We start from the raw sequence: 24,236 nt of genomic DNA on the forward strand, positions 1-24,236 counted from the left end.
AGGCGGAACATCAAAATAACACACCCTGGTCTCCTGCTTCAAGCTACTTGTCGGATTTGATTGACAACGCGTTCGATACTCCAAGTCATACAGCCTGACAACAGCAGACACAACCCTACCATCAACTAGTTGCGCCAGTGTACCTTGGTTCATAAGGATATCTTGGTTTGATCATGGTTTTTGAACATCTGGTCAGTCATCCTGGTGGGTCTTCTATGCTCTTGTCATATTGGATACTATCCGTACGTTCCATCGACATGCAGACCCGATTAGCTGCAGGGGCAGCATGAGATCTGGAATCACCCCACACTCTACGATCTTGACTGACAGGTGCAGAGATCCACATTGCGTCCAGATATTTTATACTGTCTTGCCCTGTTCACATGCTGCCAGGAATCGCATATAAATAATCTAAGCTATTGCACCAAGGGTAATATCGACTGTTGGCATGCCATTGGCTAGTCTATACCAAAACGATATCTATCAGCAGACAGAATTGTTCTATTCACCTATAACACAATCCAAGGTGGTGAGTTTCCAAACATTCAAGTCAGAGCCTCTAGTATGGGGCCAAAGTCACGACCGACTATAGCATGGAAGTTGACAGACGAATTGCCGTACGCTTGTTATTAAACGATTTGCTCTAGACTTTTACATTCCTGGATACGAAAATATAACACTGGCTAAACCACACCATATACAGAACGCTCACAGCCCTTGTTTGCTACAAAAAGGAGTCCCCCACCCATGCTCCTTTATCCAGGGGAGCCTTTCTTTTCGTCTTCAAGTCCCAAGCTATGCTCTTCCAAGCTAGTTGGGCTGTATACCGTTCCATGAACAGAATCAAAAGATTGTTGTTTCTTTATCAGAACGCCCAGGAAGAGATCCCGTTGGCTGCATCAAACTGTTGGGACTGGTGGCCCATACCGGTAAACATATCGGGTCCACGATATTGCAGCGGTGACATACTGGCGAACGACTGGCTGTGCATTTGGACTGGTGCTTTGAGATAAGGATTTAACATCTCCTCTGCCGCATCTGGTGAAGATCCATGTCCGGAGTGGAAAGGCTGTGGCCAGCCTGGGGAAGCTCCCTCGAATTCTGGAGTAGGCACACATAACGACTCTGTGGGACTCGTACCACTATGACACGAGCCGCGACGATATGGACTCATAGTGTCGTTGTCGGACTGAAAGTTGGAGGGGCAGGCAAGTAGACCATCAACTGTTTTCTTAGCTTCGTTGGAGATATACTTTTGGATAAGAATGCAGTTACAATCTGTATGCTGCAACAACTGAGTTTTGAGATGATATATTTCAGCAGTCAGGGAGTCAAAACATGATGAGAGATATCTGTTCTGGTCTTCCATGGCCTGTTCCTGAGAAGCAAGAGCAGATGCTTCATCCCGCTTTCGGAGGCGACATTTGGTAGCAGCTATTCTGTTACGCTCAAGAATGCGTCGACGTCGAGGGTCTCTGGGGAGGTCGTCTTCATCGAGCTCTATGTCGTGCCGAGATTTGACTGAATTTTTGGAGGCTCCCTTGGGCTTACGGCCGCGTCTCTTCGGCTTGGGAGATTTTACTGTGACAGCTTGACCGTTTGCTTCGTCGGAAGTGTTTATGCTCAGCTGCTGGTGCGTGTCTCCGTACCGAGGTTGGCAAGCGGACTTTTGTTCAGCCTCACTGCTTGGCACTATAGCTGATGAGGGTGGAAAGTCGTTGACCATACTTGGTGTGGAGTTATAATGGGGAGGTTGCATGAGGGCCAAAGGTATTTCTTGGGGAAAGGGAGAGCCACCTATGGCCTCCTCGAAGAAGGAAGGGCCCTGACCGTGGCCAGGATAGGGTTGAAATCCGACATTTCCTCGACTCGTTGGTGATGGTGTTCTGTTGAAATAAGAAGAGGATGCCATGGTATACCCGGATGATGGGGTTGTGGGCATTATATTCATTGGATTGCCAAATGGAATGTCCAATGTGTGAGGATAAGAGTGGACGAAGGCAGCCATGGAAAGAACCGTTCGTCTGCTCAATCGAACAGAATACAGGTTTTACTTATAACAGATTGCTTGGGAGTGTCTTGAACTTGGCACGATTGTAATTGGATCTTTGCCAATTAGGGTGCAGTTGGTATAAGTAGCCGTTGATACAGCAAAAATGAGGAGTAGGGTTGCTGTTAAACACGATTGTTATGAGACAAGGCAGAATGTAAAGATTCGACACAGTTGGAGACTTGGGAATGGGGGTTCCTGCTGAATATATGACAGGCTCGCTTTGACCTGCTGGCAGCTAGTTCAGACCAGAACGAAGCAGTGTTTTATCCCACCCCAAATACGCACAACAGTCTTCAGCCCAGTGCAGCTGCTGCCACAATATGACATCGGAACAATTAGACCAGGGCCAGACTCGATAAGCGGAGAAGGCACAGTCTAGGCCAGAACGTGAGGGGAAATAGACTTTCGACCAGGTGGGATCACTCAAGTAATTGCCCACCATAACCACTCCCTCAATTCCTTGGAACATGAGATACCCCGAGTCTTACTGGTCCAGACTCCTTCCGGATATTGGTCTTCGCCCGATCTCTCTCGAAAGTGCCCGACCTTGCAACAGTTTCATGCAGTGGCTTTTGCACACTTGGATGCCTACGAACGCGCAATGTGACGAACGAGGGAGTGTTTGAGATACTCAGGACTACATTCCATCGTCTTTATTTATCAAACCAGGCGCACTTAACACCAAATATTGATGTTTGCACAATGTTGTACCTGGGAACGAATGGTGGCGTCTGAATTACCCTACGTCTGGGAAAGGGGATGCTGATATTGCTCACAAGGCGAGACTCGGCCAGATCCCAACAGTCCTGGCCACCATCAAAGACCACGTTGATTTGCATATAATGGTCTTTTCGAGCCGGGGATACGCCTTCAACAGATATTTACATCGGCATTTCCAAGAGGGCGTAGCAGAACAGCTTCATTGGAGCCGATGTGACATTGGAAGCTTCGGCATCAGTACAGGCCAAAAGTCCAGAGTTTTTGTACGGCATCAAAATAAGCTGCGCAAACCGATTAGAACGAAGTAGCATTGCGTATGCGATGCGCAGCCAGCCGACAACGGCCAAGCTCAAGCGCATCTGAAATTGGTAAGCACAACTCGGCCGAAGAGCAAGATGTCGAGAAATAAGCGTACAGCTGTAAGAAAAGCTCGACCCTGAAATACAATTGCAAGGACCCCAGGTCCGGCTCATCTCTTCCTGCATCCGAGATGGATGGATGTTGGAGCTAAGCCAGAGACTAAGCTCGGGCCCCGTTTACCAGGAACTTCAAGACTCGAATCCAGGACAAGGGCTAGAAGACTTAGCAAAACATCAACGTCTTTCTCGGCTGGTAGTACTGCGTAGTGCTGCAGACTTGCTAACTGAGACTAGCGGATCAGCAAGCTTTCCCAACGGCAAAGGTACATCAAAGAACCAAGAGGTGTAGTGAACCTTGCAGCTCCGTAATGTGGCTCAGTTCCATACCCACAAAAGTTGACTTGGGTGAGTTGAAAATATGTACTACTTGCCGCTCGTCGAGACCTTTCCTTGGGTTATTGTAATACTGTGGGCATGAAACATAGGTGGACTATCTGCCGAGGTTATGATATCTAAATAGCGATTGACGTTCGTCTGATCACTGCCAAGTGATCGAGATGAACGTGTGTATATGATCGGTCCAGTATTGCACCTCAGTGGCGCCATCGTCCAGCAACACGGTGCGTGCTTGCATTGGGTGTATTGAGGCTACTCTTTGGCGATGACGCTTCATACGCAATTGGCCGAGACCTTGCTCCGTCGACGAGCCACAGGAATGAACATTTGCTGGGTTCCTGGTTCTGGGCGGCCGTTTTTCGTCCACAACGTGCCTCTGAAACCCCAGTCGTTAGACCGGAATCTTCCCTCGAGTGACTACCATGGCTGATTTATGGCTGGCAGGTCAACTTCTGACACGGCTTTGTTCCTACTACGCACGTATCGCGCTGACATTTCGGGGTCTGGCTTGGCGACCCAAGAGTCGAGGCGTACAGAAGCGTAAAGAAAGAGAAGAAGCCTCTAAAACAAAGTCAAGCCAGTCGGTTTATTCCCTGGTGATGGCCCTCAACTCCTGCATTTCAGGTAGCCACAAGCTTCGATAGTCAGCCTGCAGCCATCTCCGATGCAACTTTCAGGTTTTGCTTCGTTAAGCCAGGCCCGCTCGCTCACGGGCTGCAGCTCTACTTCAGCCGCTAAGTACTAAGATACAGTACCCTTTGTAGACATGTACTACAGTCGCTTGTTTCTGAGGTTGACAACAGTCAAGCTAACCTAGCTAGCCAGTGTCTTGGGTCCAAGCCCACTTCGTGTTCCCGGATCCTCTAGCGTCAGATCACATAACCGGTTATACCTGTTTTGGACTAGAATGATGATATTGGAGTTGTGGTTTGCTTTGTTTTGCAGATGGAGAGGAACTACTCTTTAAAGCATGCAGCTGGCGGGGAGCTCCGATAAAGCCCAAGTTCACAAGGTTGATATGTCCGCGCGCAGCTTCGCCATGCCGTTCCAGTAATCCCCTCCGCCTCCTCCTTCTCCCCCTGACATTGCCAATTCTCAAAAGCAAGTTCGTGGAACGCCGTCTCAGGACGCAACAACCCTATAAGCTCCGTAATACATCGGAGACAAGTCGGCAACTGCATTCCTATACAACAGTTTCGATTTGAAGGCAAAGCTAACCTGGCCCTGGATTACGCCAACTAGATTAGAATCGGGCCCAACGCCAAGACCGTTCCTATCGCTACTCGTCTAAGATCGACATGTATCGCGTTAATATTCTCCGTAAGGCAAATGCGCTTTGTTAGGCAGGTCCAAATTTCCCGACTAGATCACGATATCATGTACATGCACAACTGAGCACGATGAGGCATGAAGGCCACAAGCTGTTGGCATTAATCACTAGGCATTCGGGACAGCCGTTTAAGGTCTAATCGATGTCTTTGTCACTTTCTCTTGCTGTTTGTTCTGTAAACAAAAGCGACGTGTCACCGTGTTACCTGTTGTGGGTTTCATCACAGCCCTACGTGACGCATCCATGAGTCTGCCTTTGCCCACGAAGGAGCATGTCTTTTTACTCCTACCAAGACCAACAAGCTTCCTGCGAGATCCCATCCCATCTCACAGAGGACTGTTTACGCCACTTCAAAAGCAAATATATCCGAATCTGCACATCCGAAGAGAGGCGCCAAGATACTACTGTAACAAGATGAAAAGACTCAAGCGCTAAACACCCAAAGCGCACGGTTCGCGTCCCGGGGAAGATTAGCTTTGGTATCTGCATTCCCCAACGGTGTTCCTGGAGGGTGACTCCTCATTGTCTCTGTAAAAAAAACGGGATTTAGTACAATAACGAACCCCTCTCTGCAACATGATTTGATGGAAGGCTGCTACACTAAAGGCCATTCCCATCGATATGAAATGGTATCTGCGTTCTTTCTCTTGTCTCTTGTCTCTTGTCTCTTATCGGCTTGATGGATCTGATACCACAACTTGATGAAACCGCTTCTTGTTGAGAATATCAACTACAAGGCGCACATACAGCGCGTCATGGTTTGAACCAAAAGGTTGAAGTAATCTGTGATATGACGGTTTGGTCTGATCGCGAAACTTGTCTTGACCTCGGCTAGCCAGGGTTACTATTGTGCAGGTTCCCATTATCGGCAGATTGGCCAACTGATGAGACTTGTCAACTCTAGAGAACGGTTGAGTTATAATAATCATCCCTTGCGACGACAACGCTTGAATAGAGGGAAGTATTTCTCCGGTGTATACAAAAGTGCCTTTGATTGCGTTATGGACTAAATAATGCTGTACCTGGCTCTTGGGCTGCTCATTGATCTTGGCTACCCGTTGTCGGTTCTCTGTGGAGTTATCCACCCGAGTTGACCTGGTTACGGAGTAAATCAGCCAATTGATGCTCATGTGATGCTTCATATATGCATGACTTAGCTTTGGTGATTGATTCGATGCCTTGCATATTGTCTGTGATCCCCCAACAAGACGCACACTACCTTTCCCCAGTACTAGGCAGTAGACACTCATCACGATAACAAAATGGCGACCATAGAGTTTTTTGTGTTTTTCTTTTGGCCATTGCCTTTTAATTTGACGTCTTCACATGGCAAATGTTGACTGGCATGGCCTCTGTGGCAGGTCTTGCCCAATTGGGTAATTTTGAATAGAGATTCAGGCCTAGATCTAACCGACTTCATGGTTCCGCGGCAACAAACTTGTGACCGTTGGCTGAGGTGCATGCCAAAGGACTGTCAGACGGGGTTTTCCCAATGTCAAAGGAGGAGAACAACATGAACTAACGTTAGTTTGTGAGATAGTCTGAGGTGTAGTGCCGTGTCAGGTCACAAATGGTCTGATCGGAGACATTTGATAGAGAAGCCGGTTTCATTTTAGCAGTTGCACTAACAGCCAACGAGCAATAGTTTATTGTTATTAAGAACCATCCATCCATATCAAGGAAATAAACCGAACTGGCATGTCTCCATCCATATTACGGTACGCTTCGAAGTGGAAGGAGAGGTTTCTCGCCATGATGTTAGCCGAGCCGAGGAGTTGCCACTGCCACTGCCGCTGTCTTTGCCTATAGCTCAATCAAGATTTGATGTGGCTGGCTGGCACACGTTGAACCAAAGCGACATTACCAACAGATCTCTAACAAAACTATGTACATATTCGGAACCCTCCCACCAATCACAAGCTGGGCCACAAGTCCAAAGTACAACGGGAACAGTACCCGGGAATCCTCAACCTCAAGCAGATGAAAGGTTGTAAACCTAGAGATCAGCAGCGCATCATCCGGACTAGGAGGGGAATGAAACAGCGGGGTCGGTTTAGCGATAGGTCATCGAGCTTAATAAGTGCCGTTGATTCCATCACGCTCTTTTTACCGAGGGGGCCGGGAGTAAGAGGGGAAAGTTTAGCTTTGACGATCTAACTATGCAGTAGGGTCGAGAGGTAATGAATACCTCCGAATTACGTACGACCCAGTACAGTAAGAACCTGAAATGCAGTTATCGCTCACATAAGGATAGTGCCACCATCATCGACATGGGTGGCTTGGACGTTGTCGCAGGCCTACAGCCACTTCTTCAACTGGCACGTTCTATTGATTCTAATTTTGGTGTTGCAGAAATGGCTTTGACGACAAAACAAACCATTCCTCACGCTTGGACAATAGAAATGGGTTAGACTGCCGTGTGTTTTGATTCTCTCAGGGATCCCTTTCATCGCCTTCAATCAAGACACAATCACTCCACGCCCGCGGAAACGCTTTGTCCGGGATTACGAGATTAAAGGTTGGACATTGAGTTAACAGGGAACTCGGCAGTAATTCAAACTCTAGATTAGAATCAGGGTTTTCACTTGGTGAGAGTGCATAGACTGAAATCTCCGCTTCAGTTGATATTTAGCTTGTCAAGTAGAATCATGTATTGGCCAAAAATCGACTGGTTTGAGCCAACGTGGTCAAAATTGACGACTCTTTAAGCATGCCAGCCCTGAATGTCACTATAATTTCGCTCCTTCTTGTCTCGAAAAGAAAACCTCGGGCTCTTGTCTCTTGGTACATTGATTTCACGTTCACATCCTAGCCACATGTAGCCCGATCGATGCCTAAGATACTAAAGACAAGGTTTATAGCGGTCGTGACGATCTCTTTGAGCGGCCGCATCTGATATTCAAGCACGATTTTTGTGAGAGAGGTCATCGGTAGTGATATTGGCGGGACATTATCAAAAACTTTTCGCTCTATGGCTCACTTGTTCACAACTAAAAACCACATGGCTTTAGACCAACCGTTGTGATTTTTACAGTAACGTATTATTGAATCTTTCTCACGATGTTTGTGATATAAGAGATATCGAGATGAAGGTGGTATAAAGAGGCCCGGTAATGTCCATAACACTTGGCCCATACAACCGCCGTCCCGACATTTCCAACATTCTCTCCTATTGTTGATTCTTGTTATCACATGCTTTCTCTTGATTCGTACTGCCACCGTATGTCTTATCATTAGAGAGGGGCGGCAGTGTCTTCACAGGCTGGGACTTTGTTCGCGGTTTCTCTCAGGAAACAATGCAGCATGGAGTTTGAAATGAACGGTGCTATCAGTATCGATCAATTGACATTAGCAAGCTTCTCTTTAGCACGTTATTATATTCATCAAGACCGAATACATTTACAACACTCTGGTTTTACTCTCGGTGATGAAAATCCGTCCGAGAGTAGCTTGTTTGGCTGTGGTGTTAGACTTGACCTTGGTCTCTGTATCCTCCATTAATTGAATGGGTAGATTTGTTTCAAGTAAGAGGGTCTGTCTAGGATTTTGCGGCGGAATTTCTTGTCAATTAAGAACATTTGATGGTTTTCGTTGCTGTAAATTAACCACCAGGTAAATCTTCGTCGTGATGCTACAGACACCCCTGCATAGATATCTTGTAGGTTCAAATTAGCATATACTCACAACAAACAATGAAGCCGCGCATCAGAGCCGGTATGCTCCCCTAAACAGAAAAACAGTTGTACATAATAAAAATGTTTGTAATGCTACCGAGCGGATTAAAGCTAGGGCAGTTGGCGATCCTGATAGCTGGCATTGATGGTGGTATAGGTCAGGAGAGCTGTCAATCAGAATTGTTTCTTCGTACCTACTAGTTGGTGATTGGAAAGTAGAGCTATATGGTTGACATATTTACTGCAATCGTCCAAGGCTTTGACATATACAGTTTCCTTCTTCCGATTGTTATTTTGGTTATGGCAAGAATGAAGAAAAGGGTGGATAATAATAGCACCCAGGATTGGGTGCATGTTGCATAATGATTCAATAACCGGGGGTCTTACCAAAAACAGCAATTCACTAACATTCACCTCTCGGGGACTAGCTATGTACAAAAACCCAAGAGCAAAACTTTTTCAATGCTTTATGACGCCAAAGTTCCCAATCCGATCCACTCGGGCAGAATTACCACGAGAGCGAGATTTTAGTAACAAGATGTTCGTTTGGCGCTGGTCCTCCTTGAGACTAAAATCTTAGCGAGGGGCGACGTTGAAGAGCTCTGTTCCTGGTGACGGCTCTAACAGAACATCGGGGAACCTAAGAGATTATTATGGGACAACCCTAAAATGAAGAAAATACATACATACATACGTATGGGTGGGTAGTCAACCTTCCCCAGATCGCGGCTCGTTGACGCGGACGCACGTATGGGGAAAAGGATGGGAAGCGGGACAACATCCGATGTATCTTGATTCTGATAATTTTGATATGTGATGCTCACAAATTTTAAACGTGAGGGCCTCTAGATGCACTTTTCACCGTTCAGCCTTGCCTTGTCTTGCCTGGTACAAGCTTGGATCTCTTTCAAGAGCAGCTGACATCCGTCAGGTGATGCTATCGTCGACAGTCGGCTCAGGGACCTCTGACGAAGATCTAAGCGAATATTCTGTCTAGAATCTCAAGCCTGGAGAACCGGCAAGCTTACCGGTCAGTCCTCCGCGTGACGTAGAAGGAAATTAACAACATGGAGTAAACGTGAGATTTTGAGGTAAATATCTGTGAAATCTCCACTGCTCAAGCTATGATGCTATTCCAGGGTATCGTCAATTTCCATAAAGAGCTACCACCGGCGGCGCTAACTACAAACAGACGAGAAAAGGATCTTGCAGAGTCGTTAGTGGTGATATATCGGCGGAGCTAACCCGATACGTGTAACTCAACTGGGAAGTCTTGCCCGCAGAGATCCATCATCCTCCAGATCTCGACCAAGTCTGAACCACATTGAGACCAAGTCTACAAGAGTTGCAAAGCAAAACACCCACTCGGGTGACACAGATTGGTCATGACCGCAGTTTGCACCTTCAATAATGCGGGGAAGATAAGAAAGAATAGAGGAAAGTGAGCGGGAAGGAGCGATGGTGTGCGGGCAAAGTAAAAACTTCGATATTGGATGAGACCAAGTTCCAGACCTGATAGAGACAAACTTGACATCAACGACATACCTACATAAGACCGGCCTTATCACCATTTCCTGCTCCAATTCCTCAAGCTCATCATTCTCCCATTCTCTCTCTTTCATCCTTGATCAACAACTGCGACCATCCCCGAGATTTGAATCTCTTCTATACAGTTGTCTCTACCTTTGCCACTTTCACTTTCACTCACACGTTTCACAAACTTCACAATGGCGCCCAGTGCTGTCATTGACGACTTCTCCAGCCATGATGGTCAGGCTCTCGAGGCTCTCTCCGATAACATCGACGATGTCAACGTGATCAAGTACGATGAATCCTCCAAGTTCGACAAGGAGAAGAACAAGAACACCTTCCGCCAATACGCCGATGCCACCGATCGCGTCAAGAACTTCTACCGCGAACAGCACCATAAGCAAACTGTCGCTTACAACCTTGCTGCCCGTAACCGCTTCTACAATTCTTCTCGTCCTCGCCCCGAGATGACCATCTGGGAGGCTATGGAGAAACTCAACACTCTCGTTGACGAGTCCGACCCCGACACCTCCCTCTCTCAGATCCAGCATCTCCTCCAATCTGCTGAAGCTATTCGCCGCGATGGCAAGCCTCGATGGATGCAGCTGACTGGTCTCATTCACGACCTTGGCAAGCTGATGCTCTTTTTTCCCGAACTCGAGACTCAGGGACAGTGGGACGTTGTTGGTGATACTTTCCCCGTTGGCTGTGCTTTCTCTGATAAGATCATCTACCCTGATACATTTGCCGAGGGAAACCCCGATGCTGTCAACCCCGACTTTAACACCAAGTTCGGCATCTACTCTCCCAACTGTGGTCTTGACAACGTCATGCTCTCTTGGGGTCATGACGAGTATCTTTACCACGTCGTCAAGGACCAGTCCACCCTCCCCGATGAGGCCCTTGCCATGATTCGCTACCACTCGTTCTACCCCTGGCACCGGGAGGGCGCGTACCAGCACCTCATGTGTGACAAGGACTGGGAGATGCTCAAGGCTGTCAACGCCTTCAATCCCTATGACTTGTATTCCAAGAGTGACGGCGTCCCTGATGCTGAGAAGCTCAAGCCTTACTACATGGATCTTATTGCCGAGTACTTCCCTAGCCCTGTTATCAAGTGGTAAGGGATACGAAGGAAAAAAAGAAGGGAAAAAAAAGGATAGACACGAAAGCGTAAACAATGGTCTAGTTCTGCAAGTTTTTATTAGCAAGGTTTAATGACTGGGAGTTAGAGGGATAAAATTGGATTAGACGGACGGTTAATACATTTTTTATTATGATCATAAAGATTGCTTTGTTTCTGTGATAAGTTATAAGCTTTATTATAAGACGTGTGCATGGCAAAGTGCGCATCTTGGACTCGTGAAAGGAAGGGGGGGTTGACGATTTAATTAATTTCCGAATCGTGGGCGCTTAGAAATATTAATGCAATTTTTGAGCTTAAATTAGTTTCCATCTCGTCAGACTCATGCCATTGCTTTGCAAATACTTTGCATTAAGAAGTGACGTTTAAAGCTATTCCCTGTCAACAAAAAGATCAGAGACAGATGCATGCCTGGCATGGATGGATGGATGGAGCCTCAATATTGATAAGCACGATAAGAGGAAAAAAAGTTCAAACGATTTTCGAAACTTTGGCAAGCTAAACCGAGTGGTGCTAGCGCTTGGGACCAGTAACCAATCAGACGTCTGGATAGCCCCTCAGGTCCACTAGAAATTTGGAGGAAAGCGCTGAAGCAGAAAGATTATCTTGAGTCGTCAAGAAATCGCCATCTTTCTTCGACATACACCAACAGCACATCACGACACCACAACCAGCTTCCACAATGAGCGCCTCTACAAAGAGAAAGCGCGATCAAGTAGAGGATTCTGTACCAGCCGAAAACTCTACAAGCACCGAGGTCGAAAACTCTACAAAACCTGAGCAAAAACAAGCTGAAGAGACTTCTTTTGTCGATCTCGGCCTTGATCCTAGGTTGCTACAGGCTATCGCCCAACAAAAGTTCGCCAAGCCTACTCTCGTGCAGCGCAAGGCGATTCCTTTGGCCCTCAACGGACAGGATGTTCTCGCCAAAGCAGACTGTGGATCTGGAAAGACCGCCGCATATCTTCTTCCTCTGTTGTCGAGCATTCTGAAGCGCAAAGCTGTATGCTTCACCTGGTACTCAAAATGAAGGGCTTTTGCTAACTCAATATATCTCTAGACTGATACTACTGCCTTCACTACCGCTCTTATCCTCGTCCCGACCCGCGAGCTGGCAGACCAGGTTTCCAAGGCGATTGAACAGTTTGCTTCGTTCTGCGCAAAGGATATTAGCACCGCAAAGTTAACCGACAAGGTCTCTAGCAAAGTCCAGCGCGCACTTCTCTCCGTCTCCCCCGACATCGTCATCTCGACCCCATCGACTGCCTGGCAAAATGTCAACTCTTCTGCAATGTCAATTGACAGGCTCACTCATCTTATTCTTGACGAGGCGGACCTCGTCCTTTCCTACGGTTATAGCGAGGATCTTGAGAACTTATCACGATCAGTTCCCAAGGGTGTACAGGTTATGATGATGAGCGCTACTCTTTCCGATGAGGTCAACACACTCAAGGGAATCTTCCGACGTGACCCTACCCTGTTAGATTTGAAGGAGAAGGAGGTCGAAGGCGAGGGTATTACTCAGTTTGTCGCCAAGTAAGCCACCCGAACTACGGTATACAAAGGAACAGTGCTAACATATCTCTAGATGTGGTGAAGACGAGAAGTTCTTGCTTGCCTATGTAATCTTCAAGCTGAAGTTGATCAAGGGCAAGTGCATTATTTTTGTGAGCGATATCGACCGATGCTACCGCCTCAAGCTCTTCTTCGAGCAGTTTGGCATTCGCAGCTGTATCTTGAACTCAGAGCTGCCCTTGAACTCACGTGTTCATGTCGTTGAAGAGTTCAATCGACATGTTTACGATATCATTATTGCCGCCGATGAGAAGAACGAGATGCTTGGAGACGACGAGGAGCCTGCCGAAGCTGAGGACGACTCCAAGAAGAGCAACGAAGGCGACGACGCAGAGACAGAAGCAAAGCGGCCAAAGAAGAAAGCCAGGAAGTCTAAGGGTGGTGATAAGGAGTATGGTGTATCAAGAGGTATGTCATGCCTACCGCTTGATGCAATAAACCTACCTGTTATGGCAATACTAACAATGCACTCACAGGTGTTGATTTCAAGAAGGTTTCCGCAGTCATTAACTTTGATCTTCCCTCCACAGCAGCAGCCTACACACATAGAATAGGACGCACAGCGCGAGCTGGCCAGACTGGTATGGCTCTGTCATTTGTGGTTCCTAAGGACCTGTACCGAAAACACATGCCCACATCTACCCCGGCTTGTGAGAATGACGAGAAGATTATGGCTAGGATCATTAGGCAACAAGCCAAGCGCGATAAGGAGGTGAAGCCATACAACTTCAACATGAAGCAAGTGGATCCTTTCCGATACCGTATGAACGACGCCTTGCGTGCCGTTACCAAGGTTGCTATTCGAGAAGCCCGAACACGAGAGCTGCGACAAGAACTATTGAAGAGTGAGAAGCTTAAGCGGTAAGAACACGCCACACCGCCATTATACAGGCGCTATACTAATAAGTCTCAGATATTTCGAGGAGAACCCAACTGAACTTTCTCACCTTCGTCATGACGGTGAACTTCGAACTGCCAGACAACAGGCTCATTTGAAACACATCCCCGAGTATCTCATGCCAAAGGATGGCAAGCAGGCCCTGACAGCAGACGTTGGTTTCGTGGCCATGCGAAAAGACAAAAAGGGCAAGGGTAAAAAGGGTCGAGGATTCAAAGTCGGCTCAAGGAAGCGAGATCCCCTCAAGACATTTAAGGCGAGGCGCAAGACAAAATAGACAGACGAGTAGAGTAATATAGCGATTCTGCAGTTTTTTGATAGCTTGATCTTGGTTCAAGACCGTCTATTCGTTCCCGACATCAGGGTTTTAGTGTTTTAAACTGAGCTTGGTCTTATTGCCGACGACCCCGACCTCGTGTCCATCAAGCATCGATGCACGCGTCACCGCGGATTCCTTGTACAAACCTAACTACGAATACTGTAGTATCGTGTAAGTGCACGGTACAATTTCAGTTTAGCTGGCTTAGTCATTCATGCATGATGATGGGGGCTTCGGAGACAAGCTTAACTTCGGTCCGCCGGTGGAGATATCTTGTAGCTATTGTTATGGTGCTAAGCCTATCGTGTAGGAAGATTAGGTTGTATTGTCTGAATGGGGAGTCCATGGAAAAGGAACTGGGGTTCTAAACACATATATAAAGAGAGTGTTCTCGCAGCTAATCAAGAAAGGTGTTTCCAGAGTATCAAGCCTCAGTTGTCTGTTATACAATACTGACTAGCCTTAATTCTGCTGTACACTACTACCCTTAACACTCAAGTCTACTACACATATATAATCTATCATGGCCCCTCCCGCTCAACTCCCTATTCGTCAACTCACAAAGAATGGGCCAAAGATCCCAGCCATTGGCTTCGGTCTCATGGGTCTGAGCATCGCATATGGAGCAGCTGAGTATGCCCAAAGCTTTCACTCATCCTGATGTCCATGTTAACACATCTAGGCCCGATGAAGAGCGCCTCAAGGTCCTTGATCGTGCCTGGGAGCTCGGCTGTACCAATTGGGACACAGCTAACATCTATGGCGATAGCGAGGACCTCGTTGGGAAGTGGTTCAAGCTCCACCCCGAGCGTCGCCAGGACATCTTTCTTGCGACCAAGTTCGGACTCAAGATGTCGGATAAGGGCATTGTTACCGATTCGACTCCTGAACATGTGCGGGAGAGTATTGAGAAGAGTTTGAAGAGACTTGGCGTAGATCATGTTGATTTGTACTACATGCATCGTGTCAGGGAGGATGTGCCTATTGAGAAGACCGTTGAGGCCATGAAGCAGCTCGTCGAGTAAGTGATTGAAGCCTCTCTGCCTCACAAACAAATCAAGAAAGGGATTTGACGATCGAACAGCGAGGGAAAGGTCAAATACCTGGGCTTGTCAGAGGTGTCCTCCACAACCGTTCATCGTGCCCACGCTGTCCATCCTATAACAGCAGTCCAAGTCGAGTACAATCCTTGGACACTTGATATTGAAGGCCCTCCAGGAACACACATCCTCAAAACATGTGAAGTGCTTGACATCGCTGTGTTCGCTTACTCCCCTCTTGGTCGCGGTATTCTTACCGGCCGGTTCCGCTCTGTCGACGACTTTGAGGAAGATGACACTCGACGAAGATTGACTCGTTTTCAAGGGGATAATTTCAAGAAGAATCTGGAAATCGCGGACAAGTTCGAAGAGATGGCAAAGAGCAAGGGATACACTTCTTCGCAGATGGCATTGGCATGGCTTCTAGAGCAAAGTCCAAATGTCTTCGTGATTCCGGGCACGAAGAAGATCAAATATTTGGAGGAGAATGTGGGAGCGGCGAAAGTAACCCTGAGTAAGGAAGAGGATCAGGAATTGCGACGATTGGTTGAAGACGCCGAGGTTGCAGGTGGACGAGATGCTTTCTTTGGTAATTACATGGACACGCCTCCTCTGGAGAAGTGAGTTATAGATGAAACGAGAAATATGATGGATATGTACGTAGCAGTCCTTACGCCAAATCCATACGAAGAAGCTTGCCCTTCCACGGTGCCTCGTCCTTGTCGTGTGTGTTTTGAAAGCTTCCTATAATTCGGAAGCCTCGGTCGACATAGTATCTGTCATCAGTCAGTAAAGTGTCTTGATCATTGCCCGCTTATGAGAAGTCTTTCGCAACATACTGTACCAATTGCCCATTACCTCCATCCCAGCAGTCGAGCCAAATTGTCTTCCAACCTTTTTCAGCAGCATAATCCTTCACCTTTTGAAGAAGCGCAGCGCCAGCGCCTCGGCGTTTGTCACCCACTCTGTGATCCGTGACGAGGTACTGTAGAAAGACGAAGTTGCCCTTCTCTAACGCCGGTCCGACATGGTCCTTCAAGTCTTCTGAAGTCTTCAAGTAACTTACAAACTGTTCATCAAGAACTTCAACGAACCCGGCCGACATGAAGGAATTTCCGTTTCCATCCGTACGTCGGGCCAGGCTGCCGTTTGCCGGGGGTCCTGAACTGCCATCGTTGTCCTCGATCTCGGCAATGAAAACCCTCAAAGGGTCGCCCATTTTTGTATTGCGGAAACTGTCCGATTTCGTGACCGTATCATGCATACGCTGGACGTGTCCTTTCTTCTTTGAGAGGGGTTCTGTTCCCCATTGCTCAGAGTTCCCAGTAGCTGCTAGGTGAGGTAATGTTGAGTCGAATGCGTCTATCATAAACTGAGCATCGCAGAACAACGCATCAGCATCCCGGATATAGAACTGCTTTGACATGTTTTCTGACTATGTATGCTAAACCGAGAAACGAGGATCAGGGAGGGTTTTCCGGAGCAACACTTAATAATCCTGAGGAATAGGCATAGGACTGCGAATCGTTGGATTCGCGGATTGAGGATATGTCAGCAACATTCCAAAACCCAGAAAGTACCAGTTGCGCTAGCAGGGATTATCGTCCGTGAGGATTCCATATCAGTTTCGGGAAGCATACGGAGTACAGGCATAGATCATCATCGACCCTAAAGTTCTGGAAGTCTAGAGCCCTTTCCCCAGGAACTTGCCAGCATCGTATCATTACCAACACTAATAATCCGTCGGTTCTGCAGTTGGTATAGGGGCCCCGAGATCAGCCATTTTGGCTAAGACCTGTGCTTCAAAGTTTCTGTAGACGAGTTGGGGTGCGTCAAGGAGCTATCAAAGTCACACAGGAAAGACAATCAACTCTAGCAAGAAACGGAATCCCTATTGTAACTTGCTAGCTCGTGACGTCTGGAAGTAAGTGCAGGGCTTGTTCGTGGCTAACATATAGCTGATATATTTCACGTGTACCATCACCTCCCGCCTCAGTTGACTTGGCGAATGCACTAACACAAACCATCGTTTGGATGGGAGATATTGATTGATTGATGTGGGTATTTCTCAAGTCTAATAGCTTTGGTTGGGAGATATAGTTATGAGTCCCTATATTCCTACCCACCTGTACTGCCTTGGGACACGGCAAGGATAAAATGACAAAGTTAGTCACCGTCCACAATTTCTTCTTGCGGCGGTAACGCATTTATTTACTGGTGTTTTCGGCCTAAACTGCATGACTCATTGTATGCTAGTGTACACGATAAACTACGGCGTCGCGATGCGACCAGTGGGGGTCAAAATGTTGTGAGCTCTGTGAGAATCGCGAATTATCATTGTAGTTCATGATTCAAGGAACCGAGTGATTATCATCACAATTTCAAGCCAAACAGCAGTGCACTGCCACAAAGCTTCATATTCCAGATGGCATCTGCTTTCAAGAAGAAGTGGTTGCAGACCGGCATAGTTGTAATTGTTGAATTGACCATGATTATAGGAAATCTGATGGAGAGGAATGGACCATCGCTCATCTTTCCGAGCATTTTTGGCACTAATTCATGCTTATCTCCGATACGGGTAGGCCGACAACCAAAAAGATCAAAAAACAAAGAAAGATACGTCAAACATAGCGTGGGAACCCGTGCTCTATCTAGATAGTACTCAAGTTGGGTAACCAGAATTTTCTAGCGCCCCCTTCTTGTGCATAGCAGAGTATGAGTGGTGATCAAATCCCTAGAAGAGTAAGAGGAGAAAACATCTCAGTCCAAGCTCGCGTCACAGGAACCCGGAAGTCTGGCTTGGAAGCGTCTTAGTTGTGGGTTCTTGATTAATAGCAGGGTCGCGGTCCGCAAAGATACGGACAACTCTGGTCTGTAGGTCCACTCCTGATGTTGGTGGACAACCGAGTCGCTGCAAGCGCAGCAAAATCTTTCCCAAGCTGGCAATCGGTGGCAGCTCAACTTAAAAGAAAAACAAAAAGAAAAGAAAAGAATGCAGAGACATTGGACCCAGGATGGACTTGAGAGGTAAAGTTGGGCAAACACTTGGTTGTTCGACATGGCGCATCTAGGGTCGTTACCAGTAGCAAGGACGGCAACAGTTAGAACAATGGCTGCCGACAGCAGCAGCTAACATTCAAGCCGAAAGAGTGGAAGAAAGAACGAAACATGAGTCGCTTGAATTTGTGTTGGGACTCGGGTTATGACTTGAATTTGTACTGATTCAACAAGGACGAGCGTTGTTTGGGGCCAGGGCCGGGGAGTGGGCACCTTGATGGGCGGACCCTTTCGACTTGCGGATCAGTTTGAGGCACTGAAATAATACAAATATTTATTACTGCGCTGCAAACTGATTTTGCTGTATTGAATTGTCTTTGTTCCGTCGTTTAGGTTCGAAAATAGCGACTTCTGACGTGAGATCCTTCGCATCGCCCGTCATTGTCCATCATTGTGTTAGTAACCTGTCGACACCATCAACTAGCCCATTCGCTAGAGCCTGGCATCACCGAGTCATTTGCTCAAGACGAATATCTCCAGATATCTTGTCCTTCTTCCTTCTTCCTTCCCCCTTGCATCGTCGTACTTCATCAATCTCATCTCAGGCGTCGTTTGCTCAACTTCGATCACCATGGCCGAAGAACCGATGCTCATGCGAATCCCCCCAGAGATCCGTATGCTGATATACGAGTACCTTCTCGACAATGGCGGAACAAAGGACATTTCAATCCGTAACCAATCGAGATCCGAGTATGAAGCTTGCCGCTCGAAAACAAAACGTTCAACATACAACATAATGGAGCGGAGTATCGTTAAGAGGTCGTACGAAACAACATATTGCGCCGGTCCCGAACCACACCGAGCGATGCACACAGTTGTCATGCACATCAACCGCAAAATACGGGAGGAAGCATCCCATTTTCTGTACACAAAACATGCCTTTCACTTTGGGGATGACCTTGAGGCAGTGGTGCCTTTCTTCGCCGACAAGATGCCACGCACTAGAGACCTAGTTCGTGAGATTAGCCTTTACAAGTGCAGCCCGACAAATGCCATTGAGCCAGATTCTTGTGACTGGTCTTTGGTCTGTCGCTCGCTACATAGTTTGCAGAGCTTGGACAAGTTAACGCTTGTCATCGAAGGCGCTCGGCCACGAGAATCGTGGGACGGGCCGCAGAGCTTGACAGTATCTGACTTTCGGCTGTTGTATTCCACGCGTCACGAGAGTTTGCGGTGGGCTCGAGAACTGGCCTCAATCAGGACTGTCAAAGAGGTGGTAATTGTTGCAGATATTCACAATTTGCCGAATCCCGAGTCGAATATGATGCTGGTCCTTGCCGCATTTTCATCCTCGATTGAAACATCATTAGTGGATTTCCTCCGCGATGATTTAGGTATTCCAGCTCGCACTGGACAGCCACAGTATTGTGGCGTGGGAGTATTTGGTCGATCCAAGAAATGTCAACGGAACGGATGTCTGCCAAGTTGAGAAATTTGAATAAGGATTATGAGTACCAAACGTATGAGAAGTATCGGGCGACAATGATGGGATAGAATGCGGGGAGTTTAGGTGTTTCAGCCATGGTCTATAATTGGGATTAGTGAGTTAGGAGGTTGTTGTGGCATTAGGCGGATTGATTAGTAGTTATAATGCTGTAAGCAGTACACCTTCAAATAGCAATTCATGAATGAACAATGATTCCATACTTACCGTCTTTCTGTGAGATTCTTCTCCATGACTTGACTTGGACAGAGCCCAGGGGTGAGCCAGCACCAGCGCCTAGACCACGTGATTAGTCCCTACACCTTGAGGAAAGTCCATGCCCGCCCCGGGTGGCTGGGATCCTTGTTGTAGTCCCCTGCAGCCCGCTTGATAGAAGCCTAGAGGAATGGGGTACAGGTACGGATACAGCAGCCTACCAAACTATTACAGTGCCTAGCAGCCTACCTTAGTACCTACCTACATAGTAGGTAGGTACCTTAGTAGGTAAGTAGGTACCTACGGATACAGCAAGGGCCCACCTCAACCAACCCATTATTATCTCAGCCTCCCCCGTATCGTCATCGCACCCGTCCCCGTTCTGCGCCTTGAATGCGGCGCAACTCACGACAACCCGGCACCTCCGTCCAACGTTCGATCTCGCTGCCATTCCCTCCACTATTGCGCTCATAATTGTCGCATTCTTTTGAATTGCTAGGAGTTCGGCTTGTTTCGACCTGCTCCAAGCTACCCCGCTGTTATATTCGCCAACGACAAGATGGCCACACCAGCTCTCCCTGAGGATCAAGCTCGTCTGCTTGAAGATGCCCTGGTTGCCGTGCGTCAGCAGACTTCGCTCATGCGCAAATGTCTCGACACACCGGGCAAGCTAATGGATGCGCTTAAGTGCTGGTATGTCGATTGCTGCGCTGCGTAATACGGTGGTTCAATCCCCTGAACAATATAACTAACTCTCGACAGCTCGACCCTTGTTTCTGAGCTCCGTACCAGCAGCCTTGGTCCCAAGCAATACTACGAGCTGTACATGTCTGTTTTCGATGCCCTGCGATACTTGTCCGTTCACCTTCGCGAAAACCACCCTGTCAATCACCTAGCCGACCTCTACGAGCTTGTTCAGTATGCTGGCAACATCGTTCCGCGATTATATCTCATGATTACCGTGGGAACCGCTTACATGGCCATTGAGGATGCGCCCGTCAAGGAGCTTATGAAAGACATGATGGACATGAGTCGAGGTGTTCAACATCCTATCCGTGGACTTTTCCTCCGTTATTACCTTTCGGGCCAAGCGAGAGACTTCTTGCCGACAACTGAAAGCGATGGTCCTGAGGGCAACATCAGCGATTCCATCAACTTTGTGCTTACGAACTTTGTGGAAATGAACAAGCTTTGGGTTCGACTGCAGCACCAAGGTCATTCAAGGGAGCGCGAACAGAGGATTCGAGAGCGAAAGGAGCTACAGCTACTTGTTGGTAGCAACATCGTGCGCCTAAGTCAGCTCGTTGATCTTGAGACTTACAAGTCTAGCATTCTAGCGCCTCTGCTAGAGCAGGTGGTCCAATGTAGGGATGTTCTCGCCCAAGAGTATCTCCTGGAGGTGATTACCCAAGTTTTTCCGGACGAATTCCACCTGCACACGCTGGACCAGTTCCTTGGGGCTGTCTCGCGGCTCAACCCTCACGTCAACGTTAAGGCTATTGTGATTGGCTTGATGGATCGATTATCCGAGTATGCTGAACGCGATGGACCGGAGGACAAATCCGAGGACAAGGCCCAGGTGGAGGCTGATGCACTAGCGAAACTGTTGGAGAAGGTCAATCTCTTGAAGGAAACACCTGCAACCCCACCTTCAGATTCCAAATCTCCTGATGATGGCAAATTGAGTGAATCTTCTGAATCTTCTGAGTCTCCTGATGACACCAAGACTACTGAGAGCGAGGACGGGACAGCAGCCAGGGAAGGGGAGCTTGCCAACGAAACTGCGGGCGAGAGCAGCACCGACGACTCCAGCACACTCGCCGAGTCCACGCCTTCAGTTGCCGATACGGAAACAACTGCTGTCAATGGCCAAAACTCAATCACAGAAAAGGTACAACTCTATGAGGTGTTTTTTGCTCAGGTCAAGAACCTGGTTGAGGCACAGCATCTACCTGTGCCTGACATCATTGCTCTTCTGGTGTCACTTTGCAATCTTGCCCTGAACATCTATCCCGATAGACTGGACTATGTCGACCAGATTCTAGCGTACGCGACTACCAAGGTTCGAGAAAACATGAACAATGCCGATCTGCACTCGCCTCCTGCTCAACAGAGCTTGCTTGCTCTGTTGCAAGCACCCCTTAATCATTATGTCTCCACATTCACTGCGTTGTCTCTTCCCACATATGTTCCCCTTTTCCAGTCGCAATCATACCCTACTCGCCGCGCCGTTGCTGGTGATGTTGTTCGCACTCTGCTCAAAAACCAAACCAAGATCTCGACTACAGAACAGCTCGAGAACGTTTTGGAAGTGCTGAAAGTTCTCATTAAGGAAGGATCACAGGCACCTCAGGGCTACCCTGGTGTGAGCCAAAGACGCCCCGTGGAGACAGACGAGACGATGGAGGAGCAGGGATGGCTCGCAAGAATCGTACATTTGCTGCAGGCTGAGGATAACGACACCCAGTTCAAGCTGCTCCAAATGACGAGAAAGGCATACTCCGAGGGAAACGAGCGTATTCGCACGACCACACCCCCTCTTCTGACGGCATGTATGAAGCTGGCGAGAAAGTTCAAGCAGCGAGAGCATTTCGACGACAATTGGGAGACACAAAGTAACGCCCTATTCAAGTTTATGCACTCTGCACTCAGTACGCTATACACGCGTGTCAACAGCTCTGGGGCTGCTGAGATGGCACTGCGTCTCTTTGCATCTGCTGGACAAACCGCCGACCTGGTCGGCTTTGAAGAAGTTGCGTATGAGTTCTTTGCGCAGGCCTTTACTGTGTACGAGGAGGCTGTAACGGATTCGAAAGCTCAATTCCAGGCAGTCTGCGTAATCGCCACTGCTCTCCACCAAACTCGTAATTTCGGCAAGGAGAACTACGACACACTTATTACCAAATGTGCACAGCATGGAAGCAAGTTGTTGCGCAAGCCTGATCAATGTCGCGCTGTCTACCTGGCTAGTCACCTGTGGTGGGCAACTCCCATCGTGCCCAATGGCGAATCTGAAGAGACAGAGGTATGCTAAATCCCCACATCGATATGCTTGGCTAACAAGAACAGCTTTACCGGGATGGCAAGAGAGTGCTCGAATGTCTTCAGCGAGCCCTTCGGGTGGCTGACTCTTGTATGGAGACGGCCACATCGATTGAGCTTTTCGTTGAGATCCTAGATCGTTACGTGTATTACTTTGATCAGCAGAACGAATCAGTGAGTCTTGCTGATGGGGCTTGGAAAGCAATTGCTAATTCGTATAGGTCACAACTAAGTATCTTAATGGACTTATTGAACTCATTCACTCTAATCTGGCAGGCAACCAACAGGACTCTGCTTCAATTGAGAACAGTCGCCGGCACTTCAACCAGACATTGGAAAACATTCGTAGTCGACAGTACGAGGGTATTGTGCTGACACCAAACTGAGGCCTGGTTGGTGGCGCTAGGGAGCAAGAGAAGGCGATTGAGCAGCATAGCGATAAATAATGTTTGGCCTGCACGTATCAATGAGGGAGCAGGTAGTTGTATATATCTAAACTTTGCCCAAAGATTGATGACAGGCGTGGTGAAGCCATCTGTTAGGTTTGACCTTTATGTGACAATCTCAGGTTGAGTTCAGGGGTTACAATACAACTATGTACCAACAAGGCCAGTCCACTATCTTAGTAGATAAAGTCTTGGAAGTTATTGTTACGAGTCTGGATAGGGCCGTATGATGCGACTATCACTGTTTATCACGAATTCAATTAATCATAAAAATATGACATGAACTAACAGGTTGGTCAGAATTTAGTCTACGATGTGTTGTCGACAAGAACAATAAAAAATGTCCCAGTCTAGGTACTCTAAATTATTCTATCTTCTTTGATGTCTTGCTACGCAGGCTCATCACCTCCCTCTCCCAGTTAGGCTGTCCCCTTATCCCAGATTTTGTGGGGTAATCCTGGTGGCGTGCATGGGCAAATTCAGGAGATTGAAAGTGAGCTCCTTTGGATGCCTCACAAAGAGAGTATGTATGTCCAGTGTCAGAACATGTTTCATGTCAGAACTTGGTCAAAAGAATCAGAATAATATATCGAAAGGCCAAGCCAGACAGGATAATAGCCAAACGAGAAAGTCCCATATTCTTGACAAAAAAATCCATAGCGGCCAAGGCTTGCTTTGCTGCCAAGTATCGCCGGATCAAACTCAGCCACTTGAGACTCGACCGACGCCCTCAGTCTCAGGCTCATGCGCAGGTCTGTACTTGCCGGCGGGTTATAGTGGGCTCCGGTCCCTTACGTGGACACTCCGTACGCCATCCATCCCCCCGTCGCGATCGTTCATAGTAATCGTCTCAACTCTAATCATCTCAACCTATACGCCTGGCTTCCATTTTTCTTTCCTTCCAATCAACTCCATCAACCTGCCGAGTCTGAGCTTCTGTTTGGAAATGCGCTTCTGGCGTCCGACTCTGTCTCTTGTCTTTCCTTCTTAACGTTCCTTTCGTACTAGTCTAGA

General features: G+C 47.7%; 7 protein-coding genes across 7 annotated transcripts; 5 read left to right on the top strand and 2 right to left on the bottom strand.

The window, feature by feature from the left end:
• Positions 1 to 865: 865 nt before the first annotated feature.
• Positions 866 to 1,912, bottom strand: FPOAC1_002888 (uncharacterized protein; the record flags this gene model as incomplete). The annotated part of the gene is made up of 1 exon (XM_044847462.1): positions 866 to 1,912. The coding sequence occupies one exon, from the start codon at positions 1,910 to 1,912 to the stop codon at positions 866 to 868; it is 1,047 nt and encodes a 348-aa protein (XP_044713378.1).
• Positions 1,913 to 10,259: 8,347 nt separating this feature from the next.
• On the top strand, positions 10,260 to 11,186 carry FPOAC1_002889 (uncharacterized protein; the record flags this gene model as incomplete). The annotated part of the gene is made up of 1 exon (XM_044847463.1): positions 10,260 to 11,186. One exon carries the CDS (start codon positions 10,260 to 10,262, stop codon positions 11,184 to 11,186), a length of 927 nt encoding a protein of 308 aa, XP_044713379.1.
• A 702-nt stretch (positions 11,187 to 11,888) lies between these two features.
• Positions 11,889 to 13,956, top strand: DBP9 (ATP-dependent DNA/RNA helicase; the record flags this gene model as incomplete). The annotated part of the gene is made up of 5 exons (XM_044847464.1): positions 11,889 to 12,209; positions 12,267 to 12,742; positions 12,795 to 13,189; positions 13,258 to 13,642; positions 13,695 to 13,956. 5 exons carry the CDS (start codon positions 11,889 to 11,891, stop codon positions 13,954 to 13,956), a joined length of 1,839 nt encoding a protein of 612 aa, XP_044713380.1.
• A 565-nt stretch (positions 13,957 to 14,521) lies between these two features.
• On the top strand, positions 14,522 to 15,662 carry FPOAC1_002891 (uncharacterized protein; the record flags this gene model as incomplete). The annotated part of the gene is made up of 3 exons (XM_044847465.1): positions 14,522 to 14,631; positions 14,681 to 15,019; positions 15,083 to 15,662. 3 exons carry the CDS (start codon positions 14,522 to 14,524, stop codon positions 15,660 to 15,662), a joined length of 1,029 nt encoding a protein of 342 aa, XP_044713381.1.
• Positions 15,663 to 15,708: 46 nt separating this feature from the next.
• Positions 15,709 to 16,464, bottom strand: FPOAC1_002892 (uncharacterized protein; the record flags this gene model as incomplete). Its single annotated transcript, XM_044847466.1, has 2 exons — positions 15,709 to 15,814; positions 15,878 to 16,464. 2 exons carry the CDS (start codon positions 16,462 to 16,464, stop codon positions 15,709 to 15,711), a joined length of 693 nt encoding a protein of 230 aa, XP_044713382.1.
• A 2,202-nt stretch (positions 16,465 to 18,666) lies between these two features.
• On the top strand, positions 18,667 to 19,524 carry FPOAC1_002893 (uncharacterized protein; the record flags this gene model as incomplete). The annotated part of the gene is made up of 1 exon (XM_044847467.1): positions 18,667 to 19,524. One exon carries the CDS (start codon positions 18,667 to 18,669, stop codon positions 19,522 to 19,524), a length of 858 nt encoding a protein of 285 aa, XP_044713383.1.
• A 769-nt stretch (positions 19,525 to 20,293) lies between these two features.
• On the top strand, positions 20,294 to 23,162 carry FPOAC1_002894 (uncharacterized protein; the record flags this gene model as incomplete). The annotated part of the gene is made up of 4 exons (XM_044847468.1): positions 20,294 to 20,427; positions 20,497 to 22,759; positions 22,804 to 22,950; positions 22,998 to 23,162. 4 exons carry the CDS (start codon positions 20,294 to 20,296, stop codon positions 23,160 to 23,162), a joined length of 2,709 nt encoding a protein of 902 aa, XP_044713384.1.
• Positions 23,163 to 24,236: the final 1,074 nt, after the last annotated feature.

Source organism: Fusarium poae, chromosome 1 (assembly GCF_019609905.1).
Source record: "Fusarium poae strain DAOMC 252244 chromosome 1, whole genome shotgun sequence".
Lineage (NCBI taxonomy): Eukaryota > Fungi > Ascomycota > Sordariomycetes > Hypocreales > Nectriaceae > Fusarium > Fusarium poae.